At 41.3% G+C, this 18291-nt stretch overlaps 1 protein-coding gene across 1 annotated transcript in view; it reads right to left on the reverse strand.

The window, feature by feature from the left end:
- Cntnap4 (contactin associated protein family member 4) overlaps nucleotides 1-18291 on the reverse strand; it is a 184470-nt gene that overhangs the window by 75947 nt on the left and 90232 nt on the right. Inside the window, exons 7-9 of the mRNA XM_042700954.1 lie at nucleotides 15743-16004; nucleotides 6174-6323; nucleotides 597-768 (exon numbers count right to left, since the gene is read on the reverse strand). Of these exons, the coding sequence (XP_042556888.1) occupies nucleotides 597-768; nucleotides 6174-6323; nucleotides 15743-16004 (584 nt within the window). The remainder of the gene's footprint in view (nucleotides 1-596; nucleotides 769-6173; nucleotides 6324-15742; nucleotides 16005-18291) is intronic.

The raw sequence follows: 18291 nt of genomic DNA on the forward strand, positions 1-18291 counted from the left end.
GTGAAGCGGTATATTAGAGGAGACACTAGTTAAGTTTGGCCTCTGAAAATATTTCTCAATTGTTCGGGCAGTAACAGCTAGCTTGATAACAGATTAGCATGTCTCTGATTTATAGATACCTGATAATCAACTTAATTACTCTTCGAAGTGCCCTAATCCACGGAGTTCAATGACCTGTTTTTGAGATATTTGTACCATTTCCAAATCATAGCTGTGTCAACATTATCTTTTGTGAATCAGTAGTATGTGAATCTATCTTTAGGATAGTCACCTATTCTGCATCTAAACTTTATTGCTTAAAATATGTTATATAAAGCAATAGCCATATTTTCATCATTTCTGTTGTTGTTATTGTTTGATAATTTTTTGTTTGTTTGAATTTTGGGGGCAGTGCTGGGGGATGAACTCAGTCTCATACCTGCTTAGCAGGCACTCTACCATCTGAGCCATGCCTCCAGTCATCTACTGTTTCTTTCTTATCTGTAATGTAATGTAATGGCAGAGAGAGAAGAAATGTTCACTCTGTCCATAGATTTTAATCTGCTAACAAGACTCTGAATAGGTTAGAAACAATAGCAAAGCGAGATGGTCTTTACCTATCTGAGATTCCACAGGAGTCTATCTGGAGGTCACTGAAGTTCCCGAGGGATCCCTGCTGGACAGCAATCAGATCGACCTCTCTGTCATTGATGGAGATGAGCCGCATGCACCCCTGAAACCCAGCAAGTGGGCTGCGGCATCTGGATCCAAAGCTTTTGTCCGGACAACCTGATTTTAAAAAGCAAGATGGAGATGCACCGTAATGAACCTGAGTAGAGTAGAGCATCATGGGAGAATTCATTAATGAAAACAAATGGAAAAAAACAGATATTTGATTACTTGCTGCCTTCCAGGAGACAAATACACCCAGGTGCTGCAGTCCCTATGAGTTTCATCCAAACTCCAAATTACATTTCCTACAAAGTACTGCTTTCTATATTTCTGTAGGGCTTACAGGAAGTCATCAGAGTTATAATAATCATGAGCCACTCTACTAGACTGACCCAGACTTAGAAATATGCATATGAGGTCCAGAATTCTAGACATGCCAGCCAGTAGTATAAAACTTTATAGAACTGAAATATGGAAAGCTTAGTCTTTTGGCTAGGAAAACTAAAGACAAAAGGGTGGAAATGTGCATTAAAAATAAGAAGAGCCAGGCACAGGTAGCTCACATCAGCAATCCTTAGCTAATCTGGAGGCAGAGATGGGAAGACCACGGTTCAAAACCACCCTTGGTCCAAAAATCCAATTAACCTGCAGAGAGCAGGAAATGGAGGTGTAATTCAAGTGGTAGAATGGGAAAAGCCTTTAAAGGAAAGCATGAGGCTCCAAAGCCTGAGTTCATGCAGAGAGAGAGAGAGAGAGAGAGAGAGAGAGAGAGAGAGGAAGAGAGAGAACGAGAGAGGCAGAGACAGAGATAGATACATCAATAATGATGAAATCCCTTTGTATTTACAGCTAGTTATATGAAACAGAAGAAATAACCAACTACTGATTTAATCAAGCCCTGATTTTCTCCTACATAGAAAAGTTACATAGACATACATTCATACAAATGGTTAAGTTTCAAAAATATTTCATTCCTTGATTTTCCTTAGTCTCTCTTCATAAAAGAATGCTCCTCTTACAGATTTTTCTATAATTAAAGCTTGTTCTAATTATTTAAATAATGAAGAAATAGAATATTAACCATTATTGTCTGCATTTAATGATGTTCTAAATGTTTATCCAAGTGAAATAAATAATTTTATGGAGTCTGAACACATCTATTACTCTTACATATTTTTCATTAATCTTTCTTTGCTGGTTATGGTTGTCAAACACTATTACAATTTCACAGAATAATAAACGAATCAGCAACCTCTGAATTCTTGTATGCTAGGTTTCCTACCTGGGAATTATCATTACAGTTAAATATTTTGACTAAGAATATTTTGTCCTTTTATTCTTTGTTCTTTATTTCCCAACAAAATCCATTTACAAGTGAAAGCCAGTACTATTCAAAATTACTAACAAGCGCATTAAAATACTGTTCAGTATATTAAGGACAGGCAATCATTGCATGTTGAATATTGATGCATTGTACATAATATTCCATATATTTCCAGTACTTAAGATTCTTCTGACTTATAGATGCTGAATGTCATAATCTTAATGCATTTTCCAGATGACTTATTAACCGGTTAAGAATATCAGGATATGGGGTTGGAGGCATGGCTCAGGTGGTAGAGCTCCAGCCACTGAGCAAAAAGCATCAGATACTGAGTTTTAGTCCTGGTATCAGAGCCTCCCCAAAAAAGAATATCAGGATTAAAGTGAAAGGATAAATGTTTGATAATATTTGGCACCAACTATTGATTGATTGGCTGATCTGCACCAGTACTGGGGCTTGAACTCAGTTTCTCATGCTCTCAGTTTTTTTGTTTATGTTGTGTTGTGTTTTGTTTGTTTTTCTCACAGAGGTGCTCTGCCACTTGAGCTACAGCTCCATTTCCAGTTTTTTTTCTTTTGCTAGTTAATTGGATATAAATCTTTGTGACTTGTTTGTTTTTGAACTGCGATTCTCACATCTCAGCCTCCTAGGAGCTAGGATTACAGGCGTGAGCCACCTGGCTAGACGTAATCATTAGATACCAGAAATACAAACAAACTCTGCTAATCTCCTTTTCACCAGGCAATGTTACCTAACGCATCTCAAACTATTTCCAAATGAGACAATACGCCAATGGGAAACAAAATTAGGCAAACTCAGTCACAAAGCAAATCCTTCCACTGTCCAAACCAACCACAGTGAGATCATAATACATATCATACTCCTAGCTGGGATGTTCAACAAAGAAGAAATGCTAGAAATAGAGCGAGGGTTCAACCTGGTGAGTCTCATTAGTCATTAAAGAGGCAGACAGAAGTTAATAGCACGCAATAGCAGAGGGAAGTTCAGTACTCAACCCCTTAGAGAAGTAAGTTTGAAAATAGGAAGGTTCTGGAGAATATTTAATGCAGAATTAATGGAGGGGTCCATTACCAGAGGCAGGCAGCATGTTAAACACCTCTGAGGATGACAGATACATTATCTCCGTGTGTACCCGACAGGAGGTGTGGAGGCAGACAGCATGGAGACAAAGCTCATCGCTGATTGGGTAATGCTTACTTTACCCAAGAGAGGAGGGGTGGGAAATTCTACACACACCTCGCAGCATGTGTTTTCCCAGTGTGTCATTGCACACTCTGTGTATGCATAGCTCAAAGACTCCATGGGGGAATGGACAGAAATGATACACTCAGCCACGCTCTGTCTGGAGAACTCTGATTTCATAGGTGTAAGTCACCAATGATAAAGGCTGAGCACAATGTGCCACGTGGCTGTCAGTGGGAGGTGTTGGATGACTCAGGAAGAATTCGTGTGGCCTGCAGTTCTGATGGCACATGAGTGGCCCCCAGGTGCCAAAGCACTGCCACTGGAAAGACTCTAAGAGAGGAGGCAGACCTAGGCTGTTGGAGGAGATCAGCCCTCTCCAGGGAAGCAAGCAGCAGGTTAGCAGCGCTGTATTCTACTCAGATCATTGAAAATTTGCAGCTGAATTCAGACCGAAGCAAAGGAGAAGTGACAGGAAATGTCTCTGACTGAACCTGGGATTCGTTTTTACTTGGAGATAAATTGGCTAAAGAATTAAATGTCTGAAACCTGCGTTCTGCCTAAGCAATCTAGATCCTGACAATAAAAGGCACTGTTGTCCACACAAAACAAATGATCTGTGTGTGTGTGTGTGTGTGTGTGTGTGTGTGTGTGTGTGTGTGTGTGTGTGTGTGTGTGTGTGTGTGTGTGTGTGTGTGTGTTGGTACTGAGGCTTGAACTCAAGGCCTGGGACACCATCTCTTAGAAATTTTTGCTCAAGTCTGGTGCTCTACCACTTGATCACAACTCTACTTCTGGCTTTTTGCTGGTTAACTGAAGATAAGAGGCTCTTGGACTTTCCTGCTTGGGCGGGCTTCAAACCATGATCCTCAGCTCTCAGCTTCCTGAGTAGCTAAGATTAGAGGTGTGAACCACCAGTGCCTGTGAATAAATGGTTTTCTATGGTATCCAGGTGCTATAATTTGCCCACAACCTGGAGGAAGGACACAAGACTTTCAGCTGACAGCTGCAGCCAACCAATCAGAGCCTCTATGTCAGTTTAAGGGACGCAATGCTGTTCCTTCGCTCAACATGCCTCTGCTCAAGGTCCCAGGAGGCCTTCCAGGGAAAGGTGATGTGTCCATCTGTAACCTTCTGTCTTGAATATTCCAGGATTTCTAGCCTCAATGTCTTAATGAGTGGGTTTCCAGGAAGACAAGTGCAGAGCTGGTCCCAGCCCTAGAAACAGTGGGACAGTCTAGATCTTGCAGAACATGTGTTAAATAGCCTTTGAAGCTGGAGTTTTCTTGTGGAACTCTTTGAGGTGCATATAAATAGCTACCAAATTATAAAGAACAGGAAATGAAAAAGAAACTCCAGATTCAAGCGAGATCAAAGAATATGTCTTTGGAGGGACACACATGCACAATAATCTATTCTTTCTTAAGCAGGGGCAGGCAGGTCTGGGTGAATGCTTAAAATGATTATTAATGTTCATTCCTTCAAATGTTCATACAGCGTAAGAGAGTGGACACTAGCTATGGGATATACAGAAATTCTCTGTGTGGCACTGCAATGTTTTCAGCAAATCTTAATCTATCCAAAATACTTTCAGAACAATATAGTGTATAACATATGTATCATAATAAAAACATGAGTCATATGTGATATATTTTACTATAAAAGATTACAGTACAAGTAAAAGCGATCACCAGAAAAAAATAATTCTTCCTAAAATAGCTAAGTACTGCTACAATCCAAACATGAAAGATTGAAAAAGACTTCAAGAATGAGAATTCCATTTTCATGATTTATAAACACTTTTCTCCAGTCTTCTATTTTTTTTTTAAATTTTGCATCATTTAACACTATGCCTGTAATTTTTTCCTTAGCTCTTTTAGTGCTTCTAAATCTTTTCTTGTGAAATGAAATCTCTTGGTTAAGTTGCTCAATGTATCATAGTATTGATTAAAAGAATGTGTTCCGTGGCTAGCTATAAAATCTATCATAAATTCTGAAAGAACTTGATTCAGAAATGAACAAACTTTAGTCAAAGAAGACGCTATCTCTTTTAATACTGTAGCCCTTTGCATGGTAATGGATTATGAATGTATTTCACTATGGTTCATTTGTTTGCTTTTAAGTTCTGGTGAAGATTCATGGACAAGGTACTTAGGATCAATTCTTGGGAAATAATTTGTATTTTATTGGCAGATACTAAAGACTGAATTCCTTGTTTCAAATGTAGAAGTGATATTAGAATGAAACAACCATTAAAAGGCAATGAAACAAAACCCAAACAACGATCACACAAGAAATACCCAAGTGTGAATAGAAACATCTAAGGACTAACAGTTTCAAACTTCATTCCAATTGTCAAAGAACTTTCTGTCTTAATTTTCCAGTGGTAAAGATGTGTTTCCATCTCTCTAGCTTCCTTTCCCAAACATGCACAGGGCAGGTAAATGCTTCCTTTGTTCTTTTCTCCGAGGAAGATGGCCGGATGTTGAAAGCCTATGTACATTTCATCAAAAATGTATCCATGTGTTACTGCTTAGCAGACAAGAGGTTGCTATGGCTAATTAAGTTAAATTATTTGTTCATTGGCATAATATTTGCCCATCTGCACTGGATGGTGGGTAAAGCAGTAAGAAGGCTCTAGAGGAGCTACGAGGCATGAACAAGGAAATAAGACAATAAAATCAACCCATAAAATCAGGAGATCATCTACAAGAGTCATTGACCATTAGGAAGACAGAACAAGATTTGAAGGTAAGAACTGGAGAAAGTGAGCCCACTTAACACTATCGAAATTGTACATTTAAATAAGCCGGCCTCGGAGGAATGCATTTGCGTTTATGCTTTGTCATCTTGAGCCACGCAACATTCCCACATGGAAAAGTGGTTCCTCTGGGGTTAGTATTGGTTCAAGCAGGGGATTTTCTTAAGCCATAGGAGTGGGAACTGCAAATACAGCCCAGTCACCCATACGGACTGACCCTACTTTTTTTCTTACCTCCAAAATAATAGGTGCCCGCTGAGTATATCTGCTCAGGCCCCAGTGAAGGAGAAGCCGGGGTCACAAGGCTGTCTACCACCACACTCAGGTGATTCCTTTTAGCTGACACTGAGACAGAATGCCACTGCCCATCATTCAATCCGGCGCCTGAAGAAGAAGAAGAAAGAGTTAGAGACAGCTCTCAACAGTCAACCCTGACATAGTGGAAGAAGAGCCATCTGTACATCACCCAAATTAGCTTTAGCATTGTCATCTCCAATACTCATATGTTGGGGATATGTTTCAAAACACCAGCAGAGGCCTGTTACCCTATGTATACTATGGGCTTTTTTCCTCTATACACACACATCCATGATAGTTTAGCCTAATTATTCAGTAGGCTGAGATCTAGAGGACCCCGATTTGAAACCAGCCAAAGCAGGAAAGTCTGTGAGACTCTAATTAACCACCAGAAAGCTGGAAGTGGAGCTGTGGCTCCATAGTAGAGTGCTAGCCTTGAATGACAAAGCTAAGGGACAGCACCCAGGCTTTGAGTTCTAGCACATACAAAGAAGTTTAATTTATAAATTAGAATGGTAAGATATTAACTATAGTTAAGAATAAAATAGAGTAATTTTAACAATTTACCATAATAAAATGACTTAAAACATTATTTCTAGACTTTTACATTAATCTTTTTTGGTGGGGGAAGGGAGAGTCAGTCTTGGGGCTCGAACTCAGGCCCTGAGCACTGTCCCTGAGCTTTTTTGCTCAACGCTAGTGCTCTACCATTTGAGCCACAACTCCACTTCTGGCTTTTTTGATGGTTTATTTAGAGACAAGTCTCACAGACTTTCCTGCCTGGGCTAACCTCAGAACTCAGCTTCATGGGTGCCTAAGACTACAGACATGAGCCACCGGCACCCAGACCCATACAGTATTTCCAGAACACAGGTGAACACAAGTACCTGAGACCTTGGAAAGTGGGACCCAGATTAGGGGTTCAAAGTGTTATTAATTCTACTAAAACCAATTTCTAGTCCCTCCTGACCTTCCTCCCGCTAAATGGATGCATTTCATTGTGACACCTTGCAGAAGGGGCGGTTCCTGCTATGCCAGCGCCAGGAGTCCATGAGATTACGTGAGATTTCACCCTCAAAGGCAATCCTGCTGTCAAGAGGCTCTGGGGCTGAATGCTGGAGCATCTCCATGGTGAATCTGCCAGTCAGGGGCTCATCTGCTGAATATTTAACTCTATGATTATGCTGATCAAATCAGTAAACAAAGTATAAGCACTCTATTAAACACCAAGAGCCTCTTTTCTGATATTATATGTGATTTCTTGTATTCCCTTGAGCTAGTTTCTACCACGTGTGTTCACATTGAAAAATGCATCAAAGCACTGTTGGGTAATCACATTTACTTTAGCACTAGAAATGATCACAAATATTAGCCAGATCATGGAAGCCCATTTTTATATCACCTCCATTAAAAAAAAGAAGAAGTAGACGAAAGGAGGAGAAGGAAGGAGAAGAGGAGGATGAGGAGGTAAAGGAGGAGAACAAAAAGGAGGAGGAGGAGGAGGAGGAAGAGGAGAAGGAGAAGGAGGAGGAGGAGGAGGAGGAGGAGGAAACAGAGAAGAGGGAGATGGGAGAAGATGGGAGAAGAAGAAGAGGAGAAGGAGGAGGAGGAGGAGGAGGAGGAGGAGGAGGAGGAGGAGGAGGAGAAGAAGAAGAGGAGGAGGAGGAGGAGGAGGAGGAGAAGAAGAAGAGGAGGAGAAGGAGGAGGAGGAGGAGGAGGAGGAGGAGGAGGAGGAGGAGAAGAAGAGGAGGAGGAGGAGGAGGAGGAAGGAGGAGGAGGAGGAAGGAGGAGGAAGGAGGAGGAGGAGGCGGAGGAGGAAGGAGGAGGAGGAGGAAGGAGAAGGAGGAGGAAGGAGGAGGAGGAGGAAGGAGGAGGAGGAGGCAGAGGAGGAGGAGGAGGAAGGAGGAGGAAGGAGGAGGAAGGAGGAGGAGGAGGCGGAGGAGGAGGAGGAGGAAGGAGGAGGAAGGAGGAGGAGGAGGCGGAGGAGGAGGAGGAGGAAGGAGGAGGAAGGAGGAGGAGGAGGAGGTGGAGGAGGAGGAAGAGGCAGAGTAGAGGAAGAGTATGAAAAGACAAGAAGGAGAGAAATGAGATCCAATCTCAGTTTGGCTTGTGAAAGAGAGTGGAAAGGACTTGAAAACTGATTTGCGAAATGCAGACCAGATTCGTTCAGACATTTTTCTAGGGTAAGTTCCAAAGAGATGTCTGAATAAAATGATATAACCTTGATAGAATAAGATCAGACTAAAATAAATCAAATGCCCCCAAATTTCCACCAGTTTCCTTCAGGAGGCCACACATGTGTGTATTGTGTTCGTCTTCCCACCACCGTCCTAAATTCTCTTCTCTCAGCCTCGTGACTCTTCTGTTTTTGTTTATCTTGGACTTTTCCTTAGTGTTTTGTGGTTGCTTTTTTGTCAGTCACAGGGCTTGAACTCTGGGCCTAGGCGCTGTCCCTCAGCTCTTCAGCTCAAGGCAAGTGCTCTACCACTGGAGCCACAGCACCACTTCTGGTTTTCTGGTGGTTTATTGGAGATAAGAGTTTCACAAGCTAGGAGCTGGGAAGGTGGCTCAGTGGTAGAGTGCTTGTCTTGCATGCTTCAGGCCCTGGGTTCGATTCCTCAGCACCACATAAGCAGAAAAAGCCGGAAGTGGTGCTGTGCTCAAGTGGTAGAGTGCTAGCCTTGAGCTGAAGAGCTGAGGGACAGTGCCCAGGCCCAGAGTTCAAGCCCCACAACCAACAAAAAAAAAAAAGTTTCACAAGCTGGGTGCCGATGGCTCACGCCTGTAATCCTAGCTGGGTGCCGATGGCTCACGCCTGTAATCCTAGCCACTCAGGAGGCTGAGATCTGAGGATTGCTGTTCAAAGCTAGCCTGAGCAGGAAGTCTATGAGATTCTTATCTCCATTAAATCACCAGAAAACCAGAAGTGGCACTGTGGCTCAAGCAGTAGAGCATTCGCCTTGAGCTGAAGAGCTGACGGACAGTGCCCAAGCCCAGAGTTCAGGCCCCACGACTAACCAAAAAAAAAAGAGTTTCACGGACTTTCCTGCCAGGGCTGGCTTTGAACCTCAATCCTCAGATCTCAGCTTCCTTAGTTTCTAGGATTACAGGTGAGAGCCATGGGCACCTGGCTTCAATGTTACTTCTATTCACCACTAACACGATTGAAAGCATCTCTGTGTATATATGTGTACTGGGACTTGAACTCAGGACCCAGGTGCTATCCCTGAGCTTTTGTCCTCAAGGCTGGTACTCTACTGCTTGATTTACAGCTCTACATCTGGCTTTTTGCTAGTTAATTGAAGAAAAGAGTCTCACAGACTTTCCTGCCCCATTGATCTTTGACTTAGATCCTCAGTTCTCAGCCTCCTGAGTAGCTTAAACTATAGGCGTGAGCCACTGGTGCCTGCTTGACATTTTTCGTTTGGTGCCTGGGGTCCAACCCAGGGCCTGGACCTTCCAGACAAGCACTCAACCACTGAGCTGCATCCCCAAATCCAAAAGTATGTTGTTGATAGAAGATGAAAATAATAATTGCATGGAGCTATTATTCATACAAGGTATCGCATGCTTTCTTTGTATTATATCACTTAATCTTTAGTACAACTATTATTTTCCTCATTTTAAATGTGAAAAAAATGGATCTCAGGGAGGGTGCACAGTTCCCTAAGGCGTATCTAGTCAGTGAATTGCAGAAATTACACAGAACCCGAGTCTGACACCAACACTTGCAACTGCCTGCTAAGCAGGTGGTTCTTTACTTTTATTTCATCTTTAACTTTGAAATGTAAAATAAAAGCAGCTCCCATTCCTGGAACACAGGCTCGTGGATGTCAGGGGTTCCTTGTGTTGTAAGTAGGTAAGAGCTCAGAGGATGGGGCTTGGTGTTATCTGCTTGGAGCAACCTCTCCAGGTCCCAACACTCAAGGTCACCTTGGGGCTGTGATGGACTGTGTGAGAGGAAATCAAGACGACACTCGGAGCTTATGCAAGCACAGACAAAAAGCAAGGCCACTGCATGAATCACAAAATTACCAAACCAGGTGCTCATGGCTCACTCCTGCAATCCTAGTTGATCATCAAGAGGCTGAGATCCGAGGATCACAGTTTGAAGCCAGCCCCGACAGAAAAAAAAAAAATCTGGGAGTGGGAGACGCATTTCCAATTAACCACCAAAAAATAAAGCCACAATTGGAGCTGTGTCTCGAGTGACAGGGACCCAGCCCTGAGTAGAAAAGCTAAGGGAGTTCAAGCCCCAGTATCAGAGTGTGCAGACACACACACACACACACACACACACACACACACACACACACACACACACACACACACACACACACACACACACACACACACACACACACACACACACACACACACACACACACACACACCAAGCCTCTCCCTTTTCTGAATAATATAAATTGCCACTAAATTTCTTTTCTACTTACAACTTTAGCCTCCTCCCATTCCTTCATCCTTCCAGATAACTTAGAAAGATATCTAATGGTAGTATTACATCACTCACCACCTGAGGATATTTATCTGATTGCAAGTGTTTCTTCCTTGAAATGTGCCCCCAAACCAGTAATCACCTCTAAAAAGCATTCCTTTGCATTGGTTGGGACAGGCCCGGGGGTTCATCTTGTCCTAGCAGACAATAAACCAAAGGAGTTCACACTCCAGATTGGTTCACTGTGGTCTTTGGCTGGAGAACAATGGCAGCTACAAATGGAAAAAAGGGGGGGTAATAAACAGAAGTGTTTGTGATCTCAGGCAGTGGAAAGGGCAGAATTGTGTTCTAGAGCCTTCCATCGCTGCCTGCTTCTGGTCTCTGGCTCAAGCCCTATAAACACACACAAAAATACAGCAGGAGGAAGAAAAAAGGTTTCTATCTCCTCTCTCGTACATAATCTCCGGTACAGTCCTAAATTGCTACAGAGCATTGCGCCAGCTTAGCTGCGGCCACTCGCCCATAACACTGCAGCAAGCGTCCAGAGGGGAAGATGAATAAAGAAAAAATAAACCTGCCACCTAGGGCAGGTTTTCCCAAAAGGTGCAGAAGGCAATTAAATGTGGGCCATTACTCAAATGGCAACCAAAGAGGCTCATGCCCGTTTTAGGGGCCTAAAAGCACCAGAAATCCCCACATCTGCTAACGACAGTCGCTAACTGGAATTAAGGGTCTCCATCACCAGATAGCCCTTGTCAAGGTGAAATACAGAGTCAATGGAGCCCATTGCTTTTGTGGAGAGCTGGGGTTTCAGGGGTGACAGGTTTACAGTCCGTAAGGCAGGAAGAGTCCAGTGCAGGCAGGGAAGAGAATTGAAAGATGGCTTCATGGGGGGGGGGGGGGGGGAGGAACCAGACCAAAAAGTCTAGTGGGATTGCCAGGGGCGGGAGAATTTCCAGTGTCCAGGAAGTGAAATCGTGGAGAAGCAGCTCAGTCACCACCAGGGCGCTCCTGCCAGGCTGTGGCATGGGAGTGAAAGGCTTGCTCAGAGACCTGAAGCTCATCCCCAGGTAAAAGCTGCAGTAGAAGCCAGGCCACAGGTGATCCGCTCCAGTAATCCTAGCTACTCAGGAGGCTGGGCTCTGAGGATCACGGTCCAAAATCAATCTGTTTAGGAAAGTTCTCGAGACTCTTATCTCCAATAAACTACCAAAAAGCCAGAAAGAAAAAGAAAAGAAAAAGTAAGGAAAAGAAAAAGAGAAAAGCTAAGGGATAATGCTCAGGCCCTGAGTTCAAGTTCAAGTACTGGTGCGGGTGTGTGGGCACACACACACACACACACACACACACACACACACACACACACAAAGTTGTAATCATCGAAATGCTAAAGTCAGAACAGAAACCTCTAATATGACTGAAGAATTCAGGCTTTAGAAAGAAAATATAATCGTATTGTTCATTAGTTCCTTCATTCCATCCGAATGGTTTCTGCTTTGACATCTATAAAGGTGAAAAGGATTGAAAATAATTTGTGTCATGAGGGATTTTAGAGGACTGTTAATATGTTTCATGATTTAGGCTTATACAATATCATTAATATTTCAGAGATAATTTGGTTTGACACGATATTTTTGAATAATTGCAAATGACAATTTGTAAAAATGTACATCACATTAAAAATTTAGGCGAATAATTCAAACATTTGCATAATTCAGTTCCTTCTCAATACCATTTAATTTCTTTTCAATTGTCAAAGTTCCAGAAATGTTGTCTTTCAGATTTTTAATGTTTTAGTAAATTGTATTTCCAATTGGTATGAAAACTTAAGCTGTCCTTACATAGAGGAAAGATTTAGTATAGTATGATACCAATCAATCAGTAGGTATATGGCATTTTATCCAAATGATTGCAAGTCAGGACACAATAAAGACACCTGCCTATCCATGCTCATTGCAACACTAGTCACTATCGCCAAGCCAAACCATGAAAATAGCCCAGATGTTTTATGACTGATCAATGGATCAAAAGAATGTGTTATATATTTATACAAGGGAATTTTATTTATCCACCAGAGAGAGTAATACTATGTCATTCACTATGAACAGGAAATAACAACATTGGGTGAAATAAGCCAACCTCAAAGAGACAAAAGATATGAGTTTTCTCTTACACGTGGAAGTTAGAACTTAAATAGAAACATATTTGAGAATACATTCAGAACCAGAAGCATATATATCCATATCTATATCTATATCCCATAGAGAGAGAAAAACACACAGAGATATATCTATATACAGATCTGTGTATAGTACATTGTGTACAGTACACATATCTGTGTATAGTAAATAATATATATGTATAGGTATATTTATCTATATATATACATATATATACATATAGGTGTGTGTGTGTGTGTATATACATATAGTATATATCTGATGTGTAGTACCCATAGGGGTAGGCTTCCATGGTATAGCCTCTCTGAATGATCAACATACAGTCCCACATGAATACCAGGAAGCTCAAATACATCTTGCTTAAAAGCAATAGGGCTTAGGGAGGAAGAGTGAACAAATGGAGAAAGGAAAGGTAGGCAAATAGAGCCATTAATACTCAATGTATACATCTGAAAACAAAGTGATGGGTAGGGCTGGATAGACGGGGATGGGGGGATAAAGGCAGGGTGACCCTGACCTCAACGCACTGTGCACATGAATGGACATGTTAAATTGTAACACCTTGGGCAACTCATGGGAGAGAACAATTCAAAAGTCATTTTAATAGAACAGCTGGTTTAATGATTAAATGTAAGTGAAATTCAAATGGAAGAAATCTATCACTTAAGTAGGTTTGTTTTTTTTTTTGCAAAGACAAAATGGACTTGCTTCACTGAAATTAGCACAAAAATATATTTTTGGAAAGAAAACAGTGAACATGAGGGCAGGGAGAGTCTGTAAGTAAAAGCTGGCTTCTGTTGTCTGAAGTATAACAAGATGGCTACCTTAGCACTACTATTTGGTCTAGGTTCTTTATTATTACCTCTGGAAATAATTACAGCCACACACTATCAGAATGGATTGTTCTGCATATAGTTTTAAACAGCCACTCAGAGATTTCCAAATCACTCAGAGCACTGTATGCAGAGTTACACCTAGTAATTTATGAGCTCTATGTTCTGGGGACATGGTTAAAAATAACCTTGCTGCTGGTGCCAGGCACTGGTGGCTTATGCCTATCATCTTAGGTACTCAGGAGGCTGAGATCTGAGGACTGTGGTTTGAAGTCAGCCCAGGCAGGAAAGTCTATGAGACCCTTATCTCCAACAAGCCACCAAAAAGTCAGACGTGGAGCTGTGATTCAAAGTGGTTTAGTGCAAGTTTGGGGCAAAAAAACGCTCAGGGACAGTACCCAGGCCCTGAGTTCAAGCCCCAGAATTGGTACAAAATGAAACAAAATAAAATAAAAACTAGGGCTGAGAAGGTGGCTCAGTGGTAGAGCGCTTGCCTTGCATGCATGAGGCCCTGGGTTCAATTCCTCAGCACCACATAAGCAGAAAGAAAATAAAAGCCGGAAGTGGCACTGTGGCTCAAGTGGTAGAGTGCTAGCCTTGAGCTGAAGAGCTGAGGGACAGCGCCCAGGCCCAGAGTTCAGGCTCCACGACCGGACCCCCCCCAAACAAAAAACAAAAAAAATCCCAAATACTAATAAAATAAAAACTAGCTTCATGGGGTAGACTACAGTAGCTTTTTACTGAAGCAGTTTCTTTAAGATGTTGAAAATTAGCCTACAACTACTTCGGAGGAGGTCAAACACACCACAATATACTACATGTTAACGGCATGCTTATCATCTTAAATCCTCTTTTTAGGAACTTATTAATGATTAAAGTGACACTAATTAATTTATTTCCTTTTGTTAAGCCTGCAAATCTACCACGTGTGGATGATTACCTAAGGTAGACCTTTCTAAAGTTATCATTAATACTGAACTCTCACACTAAATCTGCAATAATATGTGAACAACAACAGACAGATACATAAATAATAGGCATTTGAGTTGGGCACTGGTGGCCCACACCTGTCACCCTACCTAGTCAGGAAGATGAGATCTAAGAACTGTAGTTCGAGGCCAGCCTGGGCAGGAAAGTCAGTCAGATTTTTATCAGAGCCAATTAACTACCAAAAAAAGTTAGAAGTGGAGCTGTGGCTCAAGTTATAAAGCACTAACCTTGAGCACAAAAGCTCTGAATAGTAATTGGCACCAAAAATTTTTTTTAAAAAAATAGGCATTTGAATATCCATTTGTATACTTGTTTTTCTTACCCATTTTCACTATCTGTTAACATTATTTTCCCTTATCTGGGTCATATTCTATAAATTTTGATCGTAGTTAATGTAGAGGAGTAATACAATGTCATTTTTAAATTGTTTTTAAAGATCATTTATCAAATTAATGTAGCAATTTACCCCAATGTGACTCATACTGGATGAGCTTGAATGCTATTCTATATTGCCTAAAACTGTGATAGAGCTCCCTTGCCTAGAACTCTGAAAATTTAATGAAGAGATAGAAATATCCTTCACTCAAAGTTCCGACCTAGATTGGACATTAATTTTGCAGACAGCCATACAGTTGCCTTAATTATATTACTTCTAATGGCTCCAAAGATACTGCTTTGCCCTAAAAGTAAGTAAAGAGACTGAGAATCCACCAGAATCTATCTTCTTCCCAAACCTACTTCTGGAGGAATTTGAGGTACTGACTAGCCTGGAGTGGAGAGAGAGGATGATGGGTAAAAATTGATGCTTTCCATCTATACCATTTGGGGTAATAAGAACTGTGAAGGTTGGCGTCCTATTTAAAAGGAAATTGGAATCAACTTCCTCTAAGGAAGAATACTGATAATCTTATTAACTTCGGTCTACATTGATTAAACAAATATTAATATTTTTGAGGGAGGGTTATGCATATCACATTTACGGAGAGTGACACAGGAGATAATGAAATCTTTGGAATCCATATGTTTTGCCTAGGGGAGTACATTTATTACCTGCTGTGATGTCACTGGGTAATTTTCCTGGCTGGTGGAGATTCAACTTAAGTTTTCCATCACTGAGCAAGAGGAGGAGACTCCCAGAAACCACTTGAAGTTCACTGAACAGCAAAAGTCCTTCTGCATTCCAGGTGCGAAATTGAAAACTGGCGGAAACCCCTTCCTCTCTGGAAGAGGCTGGCAAGGTTAAGAAACTCCTGGAGCTCAGAAAAGTCACAGGCACAGACTGTGGTTGTGAACAAATGAATGACACATTTCCCTGAGGACAAAAGACAAGAAAGAAGAAAGGGGAGGGGGGGGGGGGGAGGGAGAGAAACTATCAGCCTGCTATTCATATTCCACTTGGAATTGAATTTAAAATATTGACTTTCTCCCAGATTTAAAACCACAAATATCACCATGAAGGTCTACTTCCATAAAGCTTCCATTTTTCAACTTTCTATTATTATTATCATCATCATCATCATCATCATCATCATCATCCTCATCCTCATTCTCATTTGCTAGAATTGGTATTTGAACTCTGGGCCTTGCATTTGTTTGGCTTGCTCTCTGCTGGCACTCCAGCAGTTGAGTCACACCTCCAGCCTAGCTTTGGGCTGGTTATTCTGCAAATGGATTTTTCTGCCCAGGCTGCCTTCAAACCACCATCCTCCGAGATTCATAGCTTCCTGCGTGGCTAGGATTACAGGAGTGAACCAGGAGCACACATGGCTCTCAACTCCCCAGCAAATGCAAGGCTCGTTTAGAAGAAGCAACACTGGAAGCAACACATTGGATCTTGATCAAACTAAGATATTTGGCTATATTATGATTCTGTTAAGTGAATTAACTTTGATTGTAAACAATTCCGCTGTTCTAATGGTTGAAATAACAAAGTCCTAAGAGGAGACAAGGCTCACTTTTACAATAACCCATACCATAAAGACAATGGTGAGGTCATCAAACCCAGGAAAAGCTCGGACTGGTCTTAGCCTCATTTGGAAGGCTGCCTCCTCCCTTCCTAAAGCGGAGGGGTGGGCTTCTCTTGAGAAGTTTCTGGACACTCAGATGTTAGATGAATTTCACGTCTATCTATTTATAATCCTGTTCCTTTTCCTTTCAATTTTTCCCTTTAATAAAAAAAAAAACACCTACTTTAAAAATCTTTCTGGCTGTGATGAGCATATAAACAATGCCAACTCACAGAGAATTCAGAATAAAATACTTTTTTTCAATAATAAATATTCTTGTGATGTACTTTGGGATTTGCTGACACAACAGGAGCTTAAAGATGCATATTCTGAATTTTAAGCAACCAAAGAAATTAATTAAAATCAATGTATGGCTCTGCATTTTTTGTTATTATAGGGAACTGCTGGGGAGTATGTTTCCCAGAATTGCCATCCATCCTTGTCTGCTTCTGAATATAGGTTAGCTGGAAGGAGAGCCACTGTGCCATACACCATAGATAGATAGATAGATAGATAGATAGATAGATAGATAGATAGATAGATAGATAGATAGACACATGCATGCATACATACATACATAATACATACATGGATATAGACATGTACATACATACATATATGGATAGATATAGATACGTGCATACATATATGATAGATAAATGCACACATACATACTTATATGGATGGATAGATAGATAGATACATACATACATATATATATGGATGGATGGATAGACAGGTATGTAGAGAGAGAGAGAGAGAGATACATACATACATACATATATGGATATATGGATAGAGAGCTAGCTAGATAGACAGATAGATGCATACATACATACACATATGGATGGATACATACATACATAAATATATGGATGGATGGATGGATGGATAGATATGTACATACATACATATATGGATGGATAGACAGACAGACAGACAGATAGATAGATAGATAGACAGACAGACAGATAGATAGATACGTACATACATACATATAGACATACATACATATGTACATACATACATATGTACATGGATAGATAGATACAGATATACATGGGTGGATGGATGGATGGATGGATGGATGGATGGAGAGAGAAAGAGATAGCTGTGTCCTTGTTCTTTCTCACTCTGTACCCATCCTTCCTCTCTTCCTCCAGAGAGCTGGCCTTGCTGAACCACAGTCATCCAGGCCCATCCTAGATGCTGAGCTTGGGACTCTCCGTGGGAACATGGGCAACAACTCCTAGAGATTCTCTCTGCAGAAAGCTTCCTTCATACACTGCAAGCACTACAAAGCCCAATATGTAGACTCACAGCATGGCTTCAGACAGAGTTAGTGACTTCCTGGGTCTCGCACATTCCCATGACAGGCCCCCACTTCCCAGCTCCACGTCCTAACACAGATTCCTAGCATACAACACACCTGCTACCGTTGGGTGCTCTAACCCAATTGGGTCACATTTAATTCTGTCACTCATCCACAACCTAGAATACAATGTAGTCTGAACAATGTTGCCATTTGGACAGATTAGCAGATACAATATTGAAACAGCCTATTCATTTATTATTTTAATTATAATAATTATT

This window comes from Dipodomys spectabilis, unplaced genomic scaffold, assembly GCF_019054845.1.
Source record: "Dipodomys spectabilis isolate Male_0828 unplaced genomic scaffold, ASM1905484v1 ptg000273l, whole genome shotgun sequence".
NCBI classification, from domain to species: domain Eukaryota; kingdom Metazoa; phylum Chordata; class Mammalia; order Rodentia; family Heteromyidae; genus Dipodomys; species Dipodomys spectabilis.